A 20957-nucleotide genomic window follows, 5' to 3' on the forward strand; every position below is an offset into this window, starting at 1 on the left:
GCCCTGAGCCGAAGGCAGACGCTTTAACCGCTGTGCCACCCAGGCGCCCCAATAGATGAAATTCTAACCAGTGATGGAGAGACGTAGAGAGAAACTGATGGATATTGATGGAGGTGAGGGCTGGTCATGAACCAACTGTGGCTGGTATCAAGCCATTGAAAAATGGGTTAGGATAATATCCTTACTCTGGTTGGTGAAACTGATTTCTCTGAAGTGAGGTAAATCGTAAAGCAGTTTCAAGTCTCCTCCTGTCTTTCCATCTGACGTTACTATTCTGTACTTTGATTTACATAATTTTTTTCTTGAAGCCTCTCTGATTTTTGTTCAACATTCTTAGTTTCCAAGATTGTTATAACTTGGTATATTTTAATTTTTTAAGGATTTTTTTAAATAAAAAATATTGGGGAGAATAAATCAAACAGAGTAAGTTTTCATCTAAACCTAGAAATTTTAGAAAGGCAGTGTTTTCCACTTTCTGGCAGTGTTATGGATTATTAAATAACTAGATGTTTGACTTTCTAAGAAGTGGGGGTATTACCATATACAGATGAGAACGTGTTTTTATGGATAAGCACAAAGGTTATTTCCTATTTTTATGTTTCAGGGATATTGTTTCAATGCCAATAATGAAAAATACTATCACCTTTTTGCTTCTAGGTTGTAATGTTGCGTCAACAGGTAGAAGAACATGAAAAAGTCAAACAAGAAATGGCCATGGACTATAAGCAGGAGTTAAAGAAACTACATGAAGAAGTGAGATTTTAATTCTATTATGTGTTGCATAGTTCTGTCTCTTTAACCATTAGAATTTTGTTAATGTGCCTGTTGGTACTTGTTAAAGTGGGAGGTATATAATCCATGGGAGGTATGGTGTAGAAATCCATTTCTCTGTTCTTTAAATCCAGGCAAAGTCTTGTCGAATTATGTTTGATACCGTCTAAACAGGGATTCTAAAATGTGTTTCTCAGTTGAGTACCTGAAAGAAATAAAGCTGTTTTTGTATAATACTGTGAAATATTGATACCAGGAACCTATATTAAATATTCTAATTTTTGAGTTAAATCAGTTACTAGATTTTAAATAATGGAGAATCCAATGTATTCAGAAGCATTTTGGGATAAATAAGAAAAGTAAGAAAATTCTAGCAACTTCATATTATTTTTCAGATTGGGGAAAAAAACTGCTTTTATTTTTATTTAATTCCACAATACTCTTCTCCTGCTTACTGGATATCAGTGTTCCACACGAGAATGCCTCAAGAACCACAGAGGAGAGGAATTTTTATTTGCTGCTTTTATCATGGGTGTGGTTTATGGGGTCCTTAAGTGCAAGGCTGTTGTAATAGAAATTAAAGTTTTGTTTAAAGAATATTTTTCTCTCAGTTTTTTTCTTCCATGCAATATCTTTCTCTTCTTGTGTTTATTTTTTATATGCAGGTCTGATGTTTTGTATTTAATTTGCAAATCTAACACGCTCAGTCTATTTTCAGTAGTACTGTTTAGCACTGTTCTTGCTTTCATGATACCAATTTGTTCCACCACCACTGTTTACAAATTCTTAAATTTTAAGTCTAGAAATAACTGTGTCTACAGTTAGGCAGACTGAAGAGAAGCTATGAAAAACTACAGAAAAAGCATATAAGGGACTTCAGAGGAAATGCCAAAAATCACAGGGAAGATCGGTCTGAAATTGAGAGGTTAACTGGAAAAATAGAGGTATGTTCATAGTAATAATTTCTTCATAGTGGTTGTCAGCCTTCCTGTAGGAAGGTGCTGTTTCTAATAGTACTAGTTCTGAAACCGATTTTCTGCCATCTCCAGGACTGCTATGGAGCTATTTCAGAGGTGCGTCCTGGCATCACCTGCTCTCCTGGGGTTGATGGGGTTACTAGCTATCAGTAGTTCTCAGTACGGCAGTACCACCCTTTGAGGGCATTTGGAAATGTATGGGGATGTTGCTTTGGTTGTTCAAATGACTGGGAGTGAAACTGGTGTTGAGGGGACAGGAACTAGGGACACTAAACATGCCCAGGGCCATTCCATACAGGAAGAATTATTATACCCAAAGTGCCAATATTGAGAAATATTGACCACCAGTTCCTAGCAGTCCTCCATGGGTAGTGTCCTTGTCTTATTTATCACCTAATAGAGTTGGGGTTTAGTAAATGTTGAAAGTACAAGGCTTTTTGTGCAGAGTCCTGTGCATATCAGATTGTTTATCCTCAGTTCCCATTTAGATGTAGTAAGCCATTTACCCCCTTTGCTGACTTTTTTTTTTTTAAGGTTTTATTTATTTATTTGACACAAGAGAGAGAACAAGCAGGGGGAGCAGCAGGCAGAGGGAGAGGGAGAAGCAGGCTCCCCGCTGAGCAGGGAGCCCGATGTGGGGCTCGACTCCAGGATCATGACCTGAGCCGAAGGCAGACGCTTCACTGACTGAGGCACCCAGGCACCGCTGACTTTTTTTTTTTTTTTTTTATTAAGGCTGAGTAACTCTGTAGTTAATGTATATGTTGATTCCCAAATGACTTAAGGGAGGTGGCGAGTTAGCACTGCCAAAGGTAGCTGAAGCAACAGCACAGGCCTGTCACTCTTTTCCCTTGCACCTTGCATCTGCCACTCCCCTCCTCTGTCCATGCCCTTGGTTCTCCAGTGCACCCAAGAATCCCCAAGGTCCTTTTTAGGCTGTCAGAGATTCTGCTCCAATAGTATGACATGGGACCTAGGATTCTGCACTTTATCCACTGCCCCTAGCTGATTGTAATTTGAGAAACATTGTTCAACATCTCTCTAGGATTGCTTACAATTTGTCAGAGTGACCTTTCACCCACAAAAATGCCATTATTACTACTTAGAATTATAATTTCTTTGTTTAATGTTCTTTTACATCTTAATGTTTTTATACATTTGAAGACCTTAGACTCAGAGGGCTATGCAGATACTGCTTCCTCTTAGCCATCTTCAGTGATACCTGGGTTGTTTTCTGCAAACCCCTCATCTTCCTCTTGTCCCTCATTACCATTCTCTTTTATATCTACCTCAAAACCCCATCTTTGATTTTTATGTCATCAGCCTGTACCCCCAACGTATACATACGACCAAAGTAGCCATCTTCTGATCCCTGGGTTACTTCCTGGCCCAAAGGTTCCAGTTCCCAGGGCATTGTCACTCTCTCCAGTGTTACACTTGTCATAACTCTTGAGGGTTTCAGTATCCACAGGGATGATGCTTATAATACTCTGGTCTTTGAATTCCTTGGTGTGCTTTCCTCCATAAACATCTTTTTTCTTTTCTTTTTTTTCTTTTTTAAAGATTTTATTTGTGTATTTGTCAGAGAGGGAGAGAGAGCACAAGCAAGGGAGTGGAAAGCAGACAAGGAGCCCAATGCGGGACTCAGTCCCAGGACCCTGGGATCATGACCTGAGCCGAAGGCAGATGCCTAACTGACTGAGCCACCCAGGCATCCCCCTCCATGGACATCTTGATCTCCTCCTTGTCTCATCCACCCATTCCCACTGCCATTCCTTGGATGTCATCATTACCAAACTTACAGCCTTCCTGGAATCACATTTTTAGTCATCTCATTCTTTGACTGCCATCCTTCTCTTTTCAGCTCATTCCCTGTAGTCTCAATAATCCTTGACGGTCAGTAATCTCTTGACCCCATCCCCAAGTGATTGAATTCTGCCACCTTTTCACTGCTGGATAGCTACCTCGTGTCCTCACGTGTCAGTCCTTACACAGCTTAAATTCCATGGTTACATTCCTTATATTCCCCTTCAGCTCCTGTGTCCCTCTCTTCCTTCATCATATTTGCTTAGCAAAACCATAACTCTAGTTATATCTAGATTTCTGCCCACTCTCTACTTGCCATGTTTGGCAGAATATGGCTGGAGAAAAACGTAGCCATGCTGATTGGCCTCATTTTAAATTCATGGGCACTTACCTCAAAGAGTTCCTAATGCTTCCCAGAATCATACTACATTTCCCCTCATTCTGCTACTTTCCATAATGACTATTTTATACTTTCTCCTTTCTCAAACTTTCAACACGTTTTCCCACATTCTCACTGTTGGGTGATGATCTTGCTTTCCATTTCATTGAGAAAATGGAAGCAATAAGAAAAGAATTTTCACAAACTTCCAACACTGTCTGCCCACCTATTTGCATCTGTGTCCATATACTCCGCCTTCCTGCTGGTAGAACTGACTCCATAATCTCCCCGGACTGTCCCCAAGACATGGCTCCAGCCATTCTTCTCTTTTCTGCTTCCTCGCTTCCTCCCTATTGGATGTTTTCCACCACCATCCAGATTTCTCCCCTCTTAAATATCCTCTCTTGACCTCTCGCTTCCTCTGGATGCTGCCTCATTTTTTCCCTTCATTTTATGACTAAACTACTTGAGGCATCTGTACCTGTCTCCAGTTCCTTTTTGTCCATTTTTCTTGGCATCTACTCAGTAGGCTTTTGCCCCGTCTCTCTATGGAAGCTATTTACGTGGAGGTCACCAATGAGTTCCACCTTAAAACACTTTCTTGATTTGACTTAGAGAACAACCACGCTTTCCTGGGCTTTCCCCTACCTTGTTAGCTACTCCTTCTCAACCTCTTTTGCTCCCCAACCTCTTAACATTGGAATACCCTGGGGGGAAGTATCATTGGACCTCTTCTTTTTCGTATCTGTGCTCACTCCCTGAGTGATATCATTCAGTCTCATAGGTTTTAGCACTGTATATATGTTGATAATTCCCACATTTATATACTAGTCTTGACTTGTCCTTTTTGCTACAGAACAATTTCCAGCTGCCTGTTTCAGCTGTTTCACAGCTCCACCTTGATGTCTAAAGCTATGTCAAATTTGACATGTCAAAAATAAACTTCCTGGTTTCCTCTTCCCCGTCTCCCAATACCATTCCTGTTTAATGGCAACTCCATTCCTCAGCTTTTTAAGCTGAAAGCCTTAAAGTGACCCTCGACTTCTCTTTTCTCCACACAGCAGCCAGAATGATTCTGTTGTAAGTCAGAGCATGTCTTCTCCTTTACAAAAACCTTCCAGTACCTTCTCTTAAAAGCTGAAGTTATCCTGATCACGTACATAGTCTCGCTCCTTGTTAACTGACCTTTCTTTATCTGCTTTTCCCTTTACTCCATTGGAGCCACACCAGCCTCCTTGCTTACCCTTAAACTTACCAGGAGGCTTCCACTTCGAGCCTTTGTACTTGCCTTTCCCTTCCCAGGGTAGTATAACTTTATCCCCACCGCCCTGGGGGTTTACTTAAATGCCATCCCTTTTTAAAATTGCAACCCCCAACTCTGAGCACTCCGCGCTCCGTTTTCTCCAAAACAGGTATGATCGTCTAATGTATTATACAGTGAATGTGTTGCCTTTTGCCAGTTGAGTTGGGCTTCACTTTTTGTTTTGTTAACTGTTGTAGCCCCACCACTTAGAACAGTTCCTGGCACATACAGGAGAGCGAATGAGTGCGTGACTATCAGAAAGCTGGTGAACGGTGATTATCCCAAACTAGCTTGAGACTGCTGGAGTTGAGGGTCCTGGAGGACAGTGATAGAAATCCCTTTGATTTGCCCCATTTTCATAAATATTGGGCCCATTTTCTTATCAACTGGAAGTCCATCATTAATTTTGACTGTTTAGCTTTGGGTTGCAAATATCTGTTAGAATTTAGTACAGATATCCCCTTGTTATTCAAGTCCTTGCAGTTCTTCTGTTGAGATAGTAAAAATGTGGATACTAAAGGGTGTTACATTATCTGAATCTATTTTGTTCCTGACCTTCAGATACTAGAAGTAAGAATTGGCTACCCAGGGACTTACCTGAAAACTGATTTGTTCTGTTCAATTTCTGGGTTTGGATATCAAAAATTTGGGTAGTGGGATTTCCCCATAATCATATTTTGAGATTTTAGTTCTCTTAAGATCAGTTTTCTGAAAAATCACTAAAAATGATGACAACCTTTAGGTGGCAGCAAATCTATGAAAATCACCACAAACCTAGGATTTAGCATGTGTGTTTCATACTCTTCACCATTAGGGTGTTAAATTTAGAAAGACAGATATCCAGAGGCACAGTATGTCAGGAATTTAGTATTGCTCTACAGTTCTATCAGCTAAGTGAGTAATGGGGCTCCTGCTGGGAAGAAAGGTGCGTGTGTACCCAGGGAGGAGGAGAAAAAATTAAAGTAAAAGTGAACCCGGGAAGCGGAGACAGCAAGGGGAAGCACAAGTTAAGTACCTTAATTGCCTCTTCAGGAATTTCGTCAGAAATCACTGGACTGGGAGAAGCAACGCTTGATTTATCAGCAACAGGTGTCTTCTCTGGAGGCACAGAGGAAGGCTTTGGCTGAACAATCAGAGATAATTCAGGTAGGTTTAAGCCATTTAAAAATAATGAGAGGCCAGAAGTCTTGATGGCATTGGCACTAGCTTAACGTAGTCCGCGTCTGCTCACTCTCATCCACACTCATGTCACGCATGTCTTCGTGCCGCACGCCCTTTCTCTTGCTCGTTCCTCCCTCGTGCTCTCTCTTGCCCTGTCTTATTCTCCTGCTCACTCCACGCTCACACTCATGTCCCTCTCCTGGTCTTGGTTTTACCTTCTTCTTCCCTTCTGTCCCTCCCCTTCTCTCTCTTTCTACCTCGGTTCTTTCTCTGTCTCCCTTTCCATTTCTTTGGGTCTCTGGCTTCCTAGTCTGGCTATTTCTGGCTTTTGCCTTGGCTCCGCTTCCACGTCTTGCTCCGTTTCTGGTAACTGGGGTACCGTGGCCGAGAAGCCTCCGCCAGGGAGCTTCAGCCCGCTGCCTGTTTGCCTACAGCACCGAGAGATTCACACTGCACTGATGTGCCGACTAACTGAAAGCAGTATCTTTGTGGCAACAGAAACTCTTTCTAGAACTCTAGTAAAAATCTTTTTTTAAATGAAGAACTAGTGACTTAAGCAGAACCAAAAAATAGCTATCTAATTTCTTCTTAGAACAAACTCTGCTTTTTCAATTAAAAACCAAGAACATAAAAGGCAATGAACACAGAAGGGAATAAATATTTGTGACCATCTGTTGTATGCTAGACACAGTCTCAGTGCTTCTTCTAGATTGCAGTTATCTAGAATATGTGGTTCTATGTTGTCTGTTTAATATCATGATACTCTGTCAGGGTTAGTAGTGATCTCAGTTTTATAGAATGAAGGAATTACTGGATAAGTTAAAGAGCTGAAGGGAAGCTTTAAAAAATTAAAAAAAAAATCTGCATTATTTGCTGCTTTAAGTCTCAGTAATGTTTTGGCTTGTAATCATTCCCCTGAAATATCAGCTGGCTGATAAAGTACGTGAATGGCTGTGATGTGAGTGACTCCACTCGGGATGGCAGGAGGGGCCCAGAGCAACCTCGAGGAAGAAAATTATTTACTAGGCTGCAGCAAGCTATGCAGTCAGAGTGGACCAATAAAATCCTGGATGTCTAGACCACAGTTTTTTTGACCTGAATGCTAAAGCACTATGCAAACATAAATAGCTATAAGATACTGTTATATTCTAATTATAGCCTTCAGATTGGAAAGAAAAGAAAATCAAGTCCTACTTTTTAGTTCTCAAATTACTCATCTGTGGAGTGTGCTTATTATTGATTGCAAATCATTTTTTCAAATTACTATTGTGATTACTCTGCATAATTAAACTTCATTGTTAGTAAAAGTGAGATTTTTATTTACCATAATTCAGCTAAGCCAGAATAAGAAGCCTTTAAAAAGCCAACATTTGTTTTCCCTACTAAGGGTATTTGAATTATTCTCCTGATAGTTTGTTTAAAACTACTCTCCCTGTTTAACTCAAAAAATATTACTGATAATATATTTCTCTTTCCCCCTTAGCAAATTAAACAAAATTAAATCTGCCCGTGATTCGGTATGTGGCAGTGCTGTATGATCATCATTTTTTGAAAAAAACCTTTTAAATAAATTTCTGGATAGCTGTTACCCAGCATTAATAGTTACCATCATTTTGCTAGTCTTTTTTTTTTTTTTTATTGTGGTAGAAAGCACATTAAAATGTACCATCTTGGTAATTTTAAAGCGTATAGTATAGTAGTGTTAACTCTGCGTGTTGTTGTGGAACAGAGCTCTAGAACTTGTTCTGCTTGCAAAGCTAAGACTACCAATTGAACAACAGCTCATTTTGCGAGTCTTGTTTCATCCTTCCCCACTTTTTACCTCTGGCTGGACTATTACAAAGCAAATCACAGAAATTGTCATGTTTCCCAACAGATAAGGACTTTTAAAAATTATAATATACCAGTATTACGTTAACAGAATAAATACTTTATTAACATAATTTGATATTCAGTCTATTCGGACTTCCTCAGTTGTCTGAAATTATGCCTTTTTACAGTTGGATGTTCAAATTGGAATCCAGTCAAGGTTGACGTGGATTCCAAGGGAGAATCCCTTGGTCAAGGGAGAAAATCTGGGAGGTTGGATAAATGGAGATCAACATCCACACTTCCCCCCAGTTTTTAAAAACTTGATATAAACTTTTTTCTTATATATTTTTTAACATCTGCAAGTGGAGTTCACAATAACTTCTCAATCTTTGAGTCCTATGTTTGCTGAAGTTCTTTTCGTCAGCTGTTACAGAATACATGTTCATTTTAGAAAAATGAGAAAATGTCAGTGAGACAAGAATTAAATAAAATCGCCTGTAATTCCATAGTTTAGAGATTTATCATGATTAACATTTTGGTGTAAATTTCTTCCAACTCTTTCTATGCTTCTATGCAGTGTATGTGGCAGTCATGTACATTTACTAGGAAAACACTGTTGTGTGTTGGGGGAATATGTATGTTCGGTTTTTAGATTCCATGTATAAGTGAAATCATACAGTATTTGTCTTTCTCTGTCTGACCTATTTCACTAGGTATAATGCCTTCTAGGTCTATCCATGCTGTCACAAGTGGCAAGATTTCATTCATTTTTTTATGACAGAGTAGTATTCCATTATAATAGAATATAAATACACACCAGCACCCATACCCCACATCTTCTTTATCCATTTATCTATTAAGGGACACTTGGGTCGTTTCCATATCTTGGCTATTTTAAGTAGTGAGGCAGTGAAAATAGGTGTGTGGATATCTCTTTGAGTTGGTATTTTTGTTTTCTTCAGATAAATACCCAGAAGTGGGATTATTGCATCACATGGTAGTTCTATTTTTCATTTCTTGAGGATCCTCCAGACTGTTTTCTATAGTGGCTGCACCAATTTACAATCCCACCAACATTGCGTAAGATCTCCCTTTTCTCCACATCCTTAGCAACACTTTCACTCTTTTGTCTTTTTGATACTGTCCATTTTGACAGGTGTGAGGTGATATGTCATTGTGGTTCTGATTTGCATTTCCTTGATGATGAGTGACGCTGAGCATCTTTTCATGTATCTGTTGGCCATCTGTATGTCTTTGGAAAAATGTCTGTTCATGTCTTCTGCCCATTTTTAAATCAGGTTTGGTTTTTTTTGATACTAAGTTGTGTAAGTTCTTTATATGTTTTGGATTTTAACCCCCTATCAGCTGTATGACTTGCAAGTATCTTTTCCCATTCAGTAGATTGCCCTTTTATTTTGTTTATAATTTCTTTTATCATGCAAAACCTTTTTAGTTTGATGTAATTCCATTTGTTTATTTTAGCTTTTGTTGCCTTGCCACAGGATACTGGTCCAAAAAAATATTGCTATGACTGATGTCAAAGAGCTTGCTGCCTATGTTTTTTTCTAGTCTTATGGTTTCAGTTCTTACGTTCAAGTCTTTAATCCATTTTGAATTTTGTATGTAGTGTAAGATAGTGACGTAATATTATGCTATTTTATTTTGCCTGTAGCTGTCTGGTTTTCCCAGCATTTATTGAAGAGACTGTTTTTCCCCATTGTTTATTCTTGCCTCCTTTGTTATAGATTAATTGATGATATTAAGTGTGGGCTTATTTCTGGTCTCTATTCCAGTCTATTAATGTATGTGTCTTTTCATACCAGTACCATGCTGTGTTAATTACTATAGCTTTGTGATATAGTTTGAAATTAGGGGGCAACGATACCTCCAGCTTTGTTCTTTCTCAGTATTGCTTTGGCTACTTGGGATCTTTTGTAGTTCCATACAAACATTAGGATTCTTTGTTATAGTTCTATGGAAAATGCAATTGATATTTTGATGGGGATTGCACTGAATTTGTAGATTGCTTTGGGGTAGTATAGGCATTTTAACTATTCTTCCAGTTCATGAACATGGAATATCTTTCTATTTATTTGTGTTGTCTTCAATTTCTTTCATCAATGTCTTATGGTTTTCAGTGGACAAATCTTTCACCTCCTTCGTTAAATTTATTCCTAGGTGTTTTATTCTTTTTGATGCAAATGTAATTGCAATTATTTTGTAATTGCAATTTTCTGATAGCTCATTATTAGTGTACAGAAATACACTAATATGTTATTAGTATGTTAATTTTGTATCCTGCAGCTTTACTGAATTCATTTATTAGTTCTAACAGTTTTTTCTGTGGTCTTTAGGGCTTTCTATATGTAGTATCATGCCATCTGCAAACTTTGATGGTTTTACTTTTTCCTTTCCAATAGTAATGCCCTTTTATTTCTTTCTCTTTCCTAATTGCTGTGGCCAGGATTTCCAATACTATGTTGAATAAAAGTGGTGAGAATGGTTATCCTTGTCTTATTCCTTATCTTGAGGATAAGCTTTCAGCTTGTCGATTATGGAGTTAGCTGTGGATTTGTCATTTATAGCCTTTATTATGTTGAGGTATGTTCCCTCTATATACACTTTGTTAAGAATTTTTATCATAAAGGATGATGAATTATCAGATGCTTTTTCTGCAAGTATGGAGGTGATCATATGATTTTTATCTTTCATTTTGTGGTATATTACATTGATTGATTTGCAGATATTGAACCATCCTTATATTCCTGGAATAAATCCTACTTCATCATGGCACATGATCGTTTTAATGTATTGTTGAATTCAGTTTGCTAATATTCTGTTGGAGATATTTTATATCTCTGTTCATCAGGGATATTAGCTTATAATTTTCTTTTTTTGTGGTGTCTTTGGTTTTGATATTAGGGTAATGCTGGCCTCGTGAGTTTGGAAGCTTTCCTTACTCTTCAGTATTTTAGAATAATTGGAGAAGGATAGGTACTAACTCTTTTTTTTTAAAGATTTTATTTATTTATTTGACAGAGAGCACACGTAGGCAGAGTGGTAGGCAGAGGAAGAGGGAGAAGCAGGCTCTCCACTGAGCAGGGAGCCTGACGCAGGGCTCGATCCCAGGACCTGGAATCATGACCTGAGCTGAAGGCAGATGCTTAACTGACTGAGCTACCCAGGCATGCCCCCCCCCCTTTTAAAAGATTTTATTTATTTGAGAGAGAGCAGGAGCAGGGGGCGGGGCAGAGGGAGATGGGAAAGGACAAGCAGACTCCTTGCTGCGTGCAGAGCCTGACTTGGGGCTTGATCACAGGACCCTGGGATCACGACCTGAGCCAAAGTCAGATGCTTAACTGACTGAGCCACCCAGGTGCCCCAGTACTAACTCTTCTTTAAATGTTTTGTAGAATTCACCTGTAAAGCTGTCTGGTTTTGGACTTTTGCAATTTTGGGAGTTTTAAAATTACTGATTCAGTTTATTTACTTGTAATTGGTTGATTCAGATTTTCTATTTCTGTGTGATTTAATCTTGGAAGGTTTTGTGTTTCTAGGAATTTATCCATTCTAAAGGTTTTCCAATTCATTGGCATGTAATTGTTTGTGGTGGCCTTTTATAGTCCTTTGTATTTCTGTAGTGTCAGTTGTAACTTCTCTTCTTTTATTTATTAGTTTCTTCTCTCTTTTTTTTTCTTATCAATCTGGCTGGAGATTTATCATTTTTGTTTATCTTTTCAAAGGACCAGTTTGTAGTTTCATTGATCTTTTCTATTTTTTAAGTCTCTTATTTCATTTATTTCCTCTGACCTTTATTATTTCTTCCTTCTACTAACTTTAGACTTTGTTCTTCTTTTCCTATTTCCTGTATGTGTAAAGTTAGATTGTTCATTTGAGATTTTTCTTGTTTCTTGTTGTAGGGCTCTATCTTTATGAACTTCCTTCTTAGAACTACTTTTCCTGCATTGTGTTTCCATTTTCATTTGTCTCAAGGTATTTTTTTTTCTTTTTGATTTTTTTGTTGACCTGTTAGTTGTTTAGAGCATGTTGTTTAGTCTCCATGTGTTTGTGTTTTCCCCAGTTTTCTTCTGAAAACTGTAACTCCAGTTTTCTTCAGAAATTGTAATCAGTTTCTCTTTTCATATTGTTGTCGTCAGAAAAGATACTTGATATGATTTCAGTCTTACTGGACTAATTGTGGTTTGTTTTGTGACCTAACATGTGATCTGTCCTGGAGAATGTTCCATGTGCACTTGAGAAGAGTATATATTTTGCAGTTTTGGGGTGACATGTTTTGTTTATATTTGTTAACTCCATCTGGTCTAATGTGTCATTTAAGGCCAGTGTTTCCTTATTGATTTTCTGTCTGGATGATCTCTTCCATTGAAGTAAGTAGGGTGTTAAATTCCCCTACTATTTAATATATTACTGTCAATTTCTCTCTTTATGCCATTTAATATTTTTCTTATTATTTAGGTACACTAAGAACTTTATAATACAATATTTTATTTGATTTTCATCCTTAAAATTTTCCTTTTTAAATATGACAAATCAACAAATGTGTAGTCATAATGATTGCATTGAAATCCAGTCTACTATTAAATGTACCATAATTTACGGAATGACTCCTTTATCGTATAACATTTAGTTTTTTACTTTTTTACTCTTGTAAATAGTGCATGGGTGAATGTCTTTATATAAACATCTAGGAGCATATGTCCATTTATAATCTTAGGAAGTGGCCCTAGAAGTGAAATTGCTGTACCAGTGTAGTTGTACATTCTTAACAATTTTTTAAATATATTGGCAAAGTACTCTCCAAAGTTATGTTGATCCAGACTTTCACCAGCAGTATTTGGGATTGTCCATTTCCTCACACTTTCCCAATATTGGGCACTATTATTTTTTTTAATTTCCCCTACTTTTAGGCTTATCTTTGCCAATCTGATAGGTGAAAAATATGGTGTCTGATTATTTGTTTTAATGTGCATTTCTTTAATTATGAATTAGGTTGTGCATTTTTTCATCTACTTGCAGACATTTCCGTTTTTTGTAAATTGTTTGTGTCCTTTGCTCGTTTTTCTTTTAGGATATTTATATTTTACTATTTTGTAATAGCTCTTCCTACATTAACTATATTATTAACCCTTTGCTGTTTTGTTGCAATTCTGTGTGTTTCCTAGTTTACCTTAATTTTTGCCTACTAGTTTTAATGGAAATACAGTTGTTTTATAAACAATTATTTAGAATTGCCTAATTCTATTAATTTTTTTCTGTAGGGTTTCTGTCTTTGGTGTCATACTATAAAGCTTTACCTAAGCCAAGATTTCTTATGCTTTATAATTTCTTTTTTATATATATGATCTGGAAATTATTATTATAAGGTATTTGATAGGCTAAGTTTGTTTTTTTCCTAAATGGTTATCCACATAATTTATTGACTGTTAGATTTTGAGAACTTGACAGAGCGATTCTAAAATTTTTATGGAAGAATAAATGAATGGTACTAAGCAGCATTTTCTAGAAGAGTGAGAGTGATGTTCTGTCAAATATTAAAATGAGTTGTATTAAGAAGTACAGTTAAACAACGTGACATTATTAGATACAATGGTAGAATGATGGTTATAGACGCATAGAAAAGGATTGGTTTAGTCACTAAAACATAAGGTTATTTCTACTTAGAAGGCAAGGAATCACCTGCCACTTTCCCTCTTGCCCACATACAAGAGTTGAAAGGAGATATATTTTTTTTTTAATGATTTTTTATTATATTATGTTAGTCACCATACAGTACATCCCCGGTTTCCGATGTAAGGCTCGATGATTCATTAGTTGTGTATAACACCCAGTGCACCATGCAATACGTGCCCTCCTTACTACCCATCACCGGTCTATCCCATTCCCCCACCCCCCTCCCCTCTGAAGTCCTCAGTTTGTTTCTCATAGTCCATAGTCTCTCATGTTTCATTCCCCCTTCTGATTACCCCCCCTTTCTTTATCCCTTTCTTCCCCTACCGATCATCCTAGTTCTTATGTTCCATAGATGAGAGAAATCATATGATAGTTGTCTTTCTCTGCTTGACTTATTTCACTTAGCATTATCACCTCCAGTGCCGTCCATGTTGTAGCAAATGTTGAGAACTCGTTCTTTCTGATAGCTGAGTAATATTCCATCGTATATATGGACCACAACTTCTTAATCCAGTCATCTGTTGAAGGGCATCTCGGCTCCTTCCACAATTTAGCTATTGTGGACATTGCTGCTATGAACATTGGGGTGCATATGGCCCTTCTCTTCACTACGTCTGTATCTTTGGGGTAAATACCCAGTAGTGCAATGGCTGGATCATAGGGTAGCTCAATTTTTAACTTTTTAAGGGACCTCCACACTGTTGAAAGGAGATATTAAGGGAATTCTTAGAGAACATTAAAACATTAAAAAAATTAAAATATTAAGCCAGCACAGAGTATAAAATATTTTGCTGATAAATGTTATGTGAAAAAAGTAGAAGTTGCATTAAATATATGTTTTCCTTTTGAAATATCTGGATGAGCTATATGATATCATTCAAGTTAGTTTTAAATCCACTTTTCAATTATGTATATATTTATAAGTATAAATATAATATTTTTAAAGCATCCTTTTCATGTTACAACCTATGAAGAAAAGATGATCCTAACTCAAATGTTAATCTGTTGTCTTGGTAGAATTATTGGAGTTAATTGAATTGACTCAGACCTACTGTTTGAAGTTTATGGTGACATAGACACGCAGTTGTAAGAGGATGTTATTGGGAGCCAGTCTGTTAATGAGCTCTTCAAGCTGCCACCTGGTGGAAATGCTGCAAGGCTATGGCCCGCACTGACACATTTGGAGTTGACACTGTTGGGGACGTTGATAGAGACGGATCCTGCCACGGTCATAGCTTCATTCTGGGATCCCTTGGAAAACAAAAAGCCCTTGTTGCTTCATATCACATTGTTCTGAGGAATTTTGCTATCTGGGAAAGCCATTCCCTTGAAGCACCAGGATTACAGACTGTAAAACTAGAGAAGGATTTGACCGCAACCCCAGTCCCCAGCCCTTTCCCTACTGTCATACTTCCACTGCCCCCCTCGGCTTTTATTCCCATCTCCCTGACATAAATTGCCTTTTTAACTATTTCTTTGCTTTTAATACCTCTGCTGTGAGTTGTGTTGTTGAGATAATTCCACCCATTCCAACAGAACAGTTAGAATGTCGCATGTTAGATTAATAAGAGGAAGTTCTGCAGGGGGCAGAAGGAAGTATAGAGGGAGAGGTGGATGTGGATGTGTTCATATTTACATTTTAATGATGACCGTTAATGTGTGTGCGTCTCTTTGGAATAGTTTAAGTGCTTCAATGGAAACATACCTCTTTGCTAATATTTGAATAGTATAAATTGGATAATGAATTCTTTTAGAACCGTTATACGTTGTGTACTCTGTTACTTTTTGTCTCAGTTTTAATTGAACATTAAGGGAATGCAGTATTATAATTGTAACTGCCAATATCTTTATCTAGAGGCCTGTTGCCATTTTTGTCTTTTATGAAATTTTGTCGCCAAGAAAGGCAGGATTACATTTTTTTCCTTTCAGATGGAGTTGGTGTAGTGTATTCTTGGTTACCAAAATACTCATAGTTTGAGGACTTTGAAATGGTAAATATTCGTGGTGTGTAAAAAAGCATGATACATAACTGTGTGTGATCTTAATTACATTAAAATGCTTATTTGTATAGATACACACATGGGACCTAGAAGTCAAACTATAAAGTGCTTGTGATTATGGATGACTTTGTTCTTTGCTTCTTGTGTTTTTCAGTTTCCTCTTATGTACACGTTAACTTTTAAAAAATAAAATTTTTAAAACCTAAGAAAAAACAAGAGGATGTTCTGGTTTCGAGTTCAAAAAATTAATGGCAGTGGTTATTGCAAAAAAAAAAAAGAAGGGGGGGAGGTTCAAAAATATATTAGCCTCAAGATATCTCTAATGCCAGAGATGTAAGAGAAATAATCCTTACTTTATAAGTAGTGAAAATGATTGTTTTTGACTGTTAGTCTTGGAAGAAGCATTCTTGAGATATTCTAGTGTAGTTTTTTTGTTTAATAGAAATAAAAGAGTTATATGTAACTTAAAATTTTCTAGTCGTCACATTTAAGAAGTAAAAAGAAAGAGGTAAAAGTCATATATTTAACTCAGTATACTAAAAATATCACTACAGCACTTACATTTTTTTTTTTAACTGAGCCCTTGAAATCCAGGGTGTATTTTAGAGTTTGTGTACATCTCCGTGCAGACCAGCCGCAGTTCAGGTGCCCAGTGGCCACACGTCACTAGTGACTGCCCTATCGGATTGCACCGGCTAAGTGTATTAATTCTAGTCAATGAAAACTCAGAATTTGTACTTGAATGATTATGTACTTCTGCCTGTGCTTAAACACTGTATTTGTATCTGACTGAAAGAGTAGGTCAATAAAAGGCTATGTTCTTAATTCTTCACAACTAAGAAGTAGGTTAGTTTTTAAGTGTCCAATCTAGACTCACTGGTTAAATTTGAACTTAGTTAAACTATAACCTCAACATTGAGTCTACTTTAAGATTGCAGATTTGAACTAAGTAGTATTAAATAGCTATTGCAGTGTTTTTGGTTTTTAAAGATTTTATTTATTTGAGAGAGAAAGAGAGAGATAGCAAGAACGGGGTTAGGTGCAGAGGGAGAGTGAGAAGCAGGCTGCCCGCCGAGCAGGGAGCTGGATGTGGGGCTCGATCCCAGAACCCTGAGATCATGACCTGACCTGAAGGCAGATGCTCAACCGACTGAGCCACCAAAAAACATAATGCTAGTGTTTTGCAAATATGTATTGTCTTTAATCTTGAGTGTCCTTTTGGGCAGAGGCTTTCTAGCTCTGTTCCTCCAAGGCCCAGGGGTGCTGTGCATTTTAAGGTGGGGTTGGGAAGTTTCAGCAAGTTGGGCTCCAGCCCTTTCCTCCTCACCCTCACCCAGTCTCGTCAACTATTTTTTCTGTATGAAGTTCTGTATAAATAGAGTTTCCCTTGGGGGAAAAACGTGTATATTGTATTTTTAAAGTTTGGAGGTAGTTGCGTGCTTGGCAGTTATTCTTGCGGATCTAAACCTATTTGGTAGCTTTTTTCCAGACTATTATTGGAATCTGGTAGAAAGTTTTTGGTTCTTTACACCAGAATCTTGATCTGTAATTTATACAAACACTATTCGTCTGTTTCTTTGCCTTTCTCCTTCCAGCATTCCTCTGGCTTATGGGCATTATTGAGCATCTACTTTATGTGACCGTTGTATAGGGTTTGGCTCCTATACAGTACACAGTAAAATCTTTACTCCATCCATGGCAGACTGATTTCCCAGAGACATTTCCATTTAAATCTCTGAAAATAAAATTGGATACTTTACCTTTTAAAAATATTTACAATAAGGCAAGTTTTACTTACACAGATGATTCATGTCTATCTTCAGTATTTAGATGAAGTACCTCTCTGGATACAGGATTAAAACTTGTGAACACTAGAAAGTTGGGAACTGAAAAACAGGATAGCTGGAATACACAGCTTAGGAATTATCTAAGTCTGCTGGAACTTTATACTGTAGGTCTGTGAGACAGTCACTAACCGGTTATATTCATATGTACCTCAGTAGATAAATCATTGAAAGAAACTAATATGAGATGTACTATATTTTATAACCAAACTATATTTGGTTAAGTTTTTTAACTCAGAGGGTGTCTAAATATTGATGACAGAACCAATCTTTCCTCTACTCCAAGGACCTTTTCCCGAAAGGAGCAAAATTCTCCAATTCCCTCCATCCCAAATTTAAACATCTTTTGGTCAATCTGAATCATCTGAATTTGCATGTTTTTAATGTATCTGGAAATACAGAATAATTAACTACATGCAACATGTTCTAGGGTGGGGAGACAGGAAAATTTGACTTGGAAATTTAGGAAGTTTAGTGATTAAGAAAAAACCCTAATTTATGAGCTTCCATAAGAAATAAAATAACGCATTATAGTTCCTATGTTTCCTGTGTTGTAGAGAGGAGAGAAATCCAGTTTTCCTATGTGATGACTCAGATGCAGTTAAACTTCTGCACTAGTGGCTAGAATAATGCAGCTGTTCTTGTGGTAGGTGGGCAGCGTCTCTTCTCCTGAGGAATCCCTTCACTTTCTCAATTCTGTCTTACCCCTTCTTCTCAAGCTATTTATTGTATACATTTTTAAGATTTCATTTTTTAAGAGCAGTTTTCTGTTTGCAACAACATTGAGAGGGAGGTACAGAGATTTCCTGTGTGCTCCCATACGTGCATGGCCTCCCCCTTCTCAACATCACTCACCAGAATGCTACATTTGTTGCTAGGGATGAACCTACATTGACACATATTAGTTTACTTTAGGGTTTACTCTTGGTATTGTATGGTCTGTATGGGTTTGTACAAATGTATAATGACATATACGCATCATTGTAATAGCATACCGAGTATTTTCACTGCCATAAAATTCCTCTGTGCTCAGCCTTTTCATCTCTCTCCTGCCCTGCATCCTCATAATCACTGATATTTTTATTATCTCTATAGTTTTGCCTTTTCCAGAATGTCATATAGTTGGAATCATACAGTATATAGTCATTTCAGTCGGGCTTTTTCCCCTTATTAATGTGCATTTAAAGTTCCTTCATGTCTTTTCATGTCTTGATAGCTCATGTTTTTAGCACTGAATGATATTCCATTGTTTGGATGTACCCCAGTTTATTTATCCACTCACTTAGTGAAGGACATCTTGGTTGCTTTCAAGTTTTGGCAGTTATGAATAAAACTGCTGTGAACATACATGTACAGGTTTTTGTGAGAACATAATGTTTTCAACTCCTTTGGGTAAATGGCAAGAAGCGTAATTGCTGGATCGTATGGTAAGAATATATTAAATCTTAGAACACCACATTGTCTTCCAGAATGTCTGTAACATTTTGTATTCATACCAGCGATGTATGAGAGTTCCTGTTGCTCCGTATCCTCACCAGCATTTGGTGTCATCACTGTTCCAGATTTTGGTCATTCCAATAGACGTGTAATTATTGTATTAATTTGCATTTCCCTGATGACATATGATGTAGATCATCTTTTCATATGTTTATTTGCCATCTTTTTTAGTGAGATGGCTTTTCAGGTCTTTAGCCCATTTTTTAATGGAGTTATTTCCTTATTCCTGGATTTTAAGAATTCTTATTACATTTTGTATAGCGGTCCTTTATCAGGTCCGTCTTTTGCAACTATTTTCTCCCAGCCCCTGGCTTGTCTTTTGATATTATCTTTCAAAGAGTGGAAGTTTTTAATTTTAATCAAGTTCAGCTTATCAGGTATTTCTTTCAGGGCTCATGTCTTTGGTGTTTTATCTAAAAAGGAATTCTTTTTTTTTTCTTTTTAAGATTTTATTTATTTATTTGACAGAGAGAGACAGCCAGTGAGAGAGGGAACACAAGTAGGGGGAGTGGGAGAGGAAGAAGCAGGCTCCCAGCGGAGCAGGGAGCCCGATGTGGGGCTCGATCCCAAAACCCTGGGATCACGCCCTGACCCGAAGGCAGATGCTTAACGACTGAGCCACCCAGGTGCCCCTAAAAAGGCATTCCTATACCCACGGTTATCTAAGTTTTCTTCTATGCTATCTCCTAGGAAGTTTATAGTTTTGCATTTTACATTTAGGTCTGTGATCCATTTTGAGTTAATTTTTATGAAGGGCAGAAGGTCTTTGTCTAGATTTATTTTGCTTGTGGACGTCCAGTTGTTCCAGGACCATTTGTTGAAGAGACTGTCTTTGTTCCATTGTGTTGCCTTTGCTCCTTTGTCAAAGATCAGTTGACTCTATTTATGGGGGTCCATTTCTGGGCTCTCTGTTCTGTTCTATTAAACTATTTGTCTTTTCTTTCACCAGTATTATGCTGTTTTGATAATCATTGCTTTATAGTAAATCTTGAAGTCAGGTAGCATCAGTCCTCTAACTTTTTTCTTCTTCAATATTGTGTTGGCTCATTCGAGCCTTTCCATATAAACTTTATTTATTTATTTATTTATTTTTAAAGACTTTATTTATTTGACAGAGAGACAGCCAGCGAGAGAGGGAACACAGGCGGGGGGAGTGGGAGAGGAAGAATCAGGCTCTCAGCAGAGGAGCCTGATGTGGGGCCCGATCCCAGGACTCTGGAATCATGCCCTGAGGCGAAGGCAGATGCTTAACGACTGAGCCACCCAGGCGCCCCTCCATATAAACTTTAGAATCAGTTTGTCAATATCCATAAAATAATTTTCTGGGATCTTGATTGGGATTGTGTTGAATCCATAGATCACATTGGGAAGAGCTGACACTTTGACAGTATTGAGTTCTCCTATCCATGAACATGGACTGTCTCCCCATTTATTTAGTTTTTTGATTTAATTCATCAGAGTATTATAGTTTCCCTTAAATAGATCTTGTACTTATTTAGTTATATTCATACTTAAATATTTAATTTTTTCCGGTGTTAATGTAAATGATACCATGTTTTTAATTTAAATTCCACATGTTCATTATTGGTATATAGAAAAGTGATTGAGTTTTGTGTATTAACCTTATATCCTGCAACTTTGCTATAATTGCTTATTAATTCCAGGAGAGTTTTTTTTCTTTTTTTTAAGTTTTTATTTTAATTCCAGTCAGTTAAC

At 37.4% G+C, this 20957-nt stretch overlaps 1 protein-coding gene across 7 annotated transcripts in view; it reads left to right on the plus strand.

Annotated features, from left to right (window-relative positions):
• The window catches only part of CEP63 (centrosomal protein 63), a 57806-nt gene that overhangs the window by 18545 nt on the left and 18304 nt on the right, over positions 1-20957 (plus strand). For all 7 annotated transcript variants that reach the window (XM_045791808.2, XM_087870212.1, XM_045791806.2 and 4 more), the window contains 3 exons: positions 658-753; positions 1593-1715; positions 6269-6382. In XM_045791808.2, the coding sequence (XP_045647764.2) occupies positions 658-753; positions 1593-1715; positions 6269-6382 (333 nt within the window). The remainder of the gene's footprint in view (positions 1-657; positions 754-1592; positions 1716-6268; positions 6383-20957) is intronic.

This window comes from Ursus americanus, chromosome 20 (genome assembly GCF_024610735.1).
Source record: "Ursus americanus isolate L20-20 chromosome 20, mUrsAme1.1.p, whole genome shotgun sequence".
NCBI classification, from domain to species: domain Eukaryota; kingdom Metazoa; phylum Chordata; class Mammalia; order Carnivora; family Ursidae; genus Ursus; species Ursus americanus.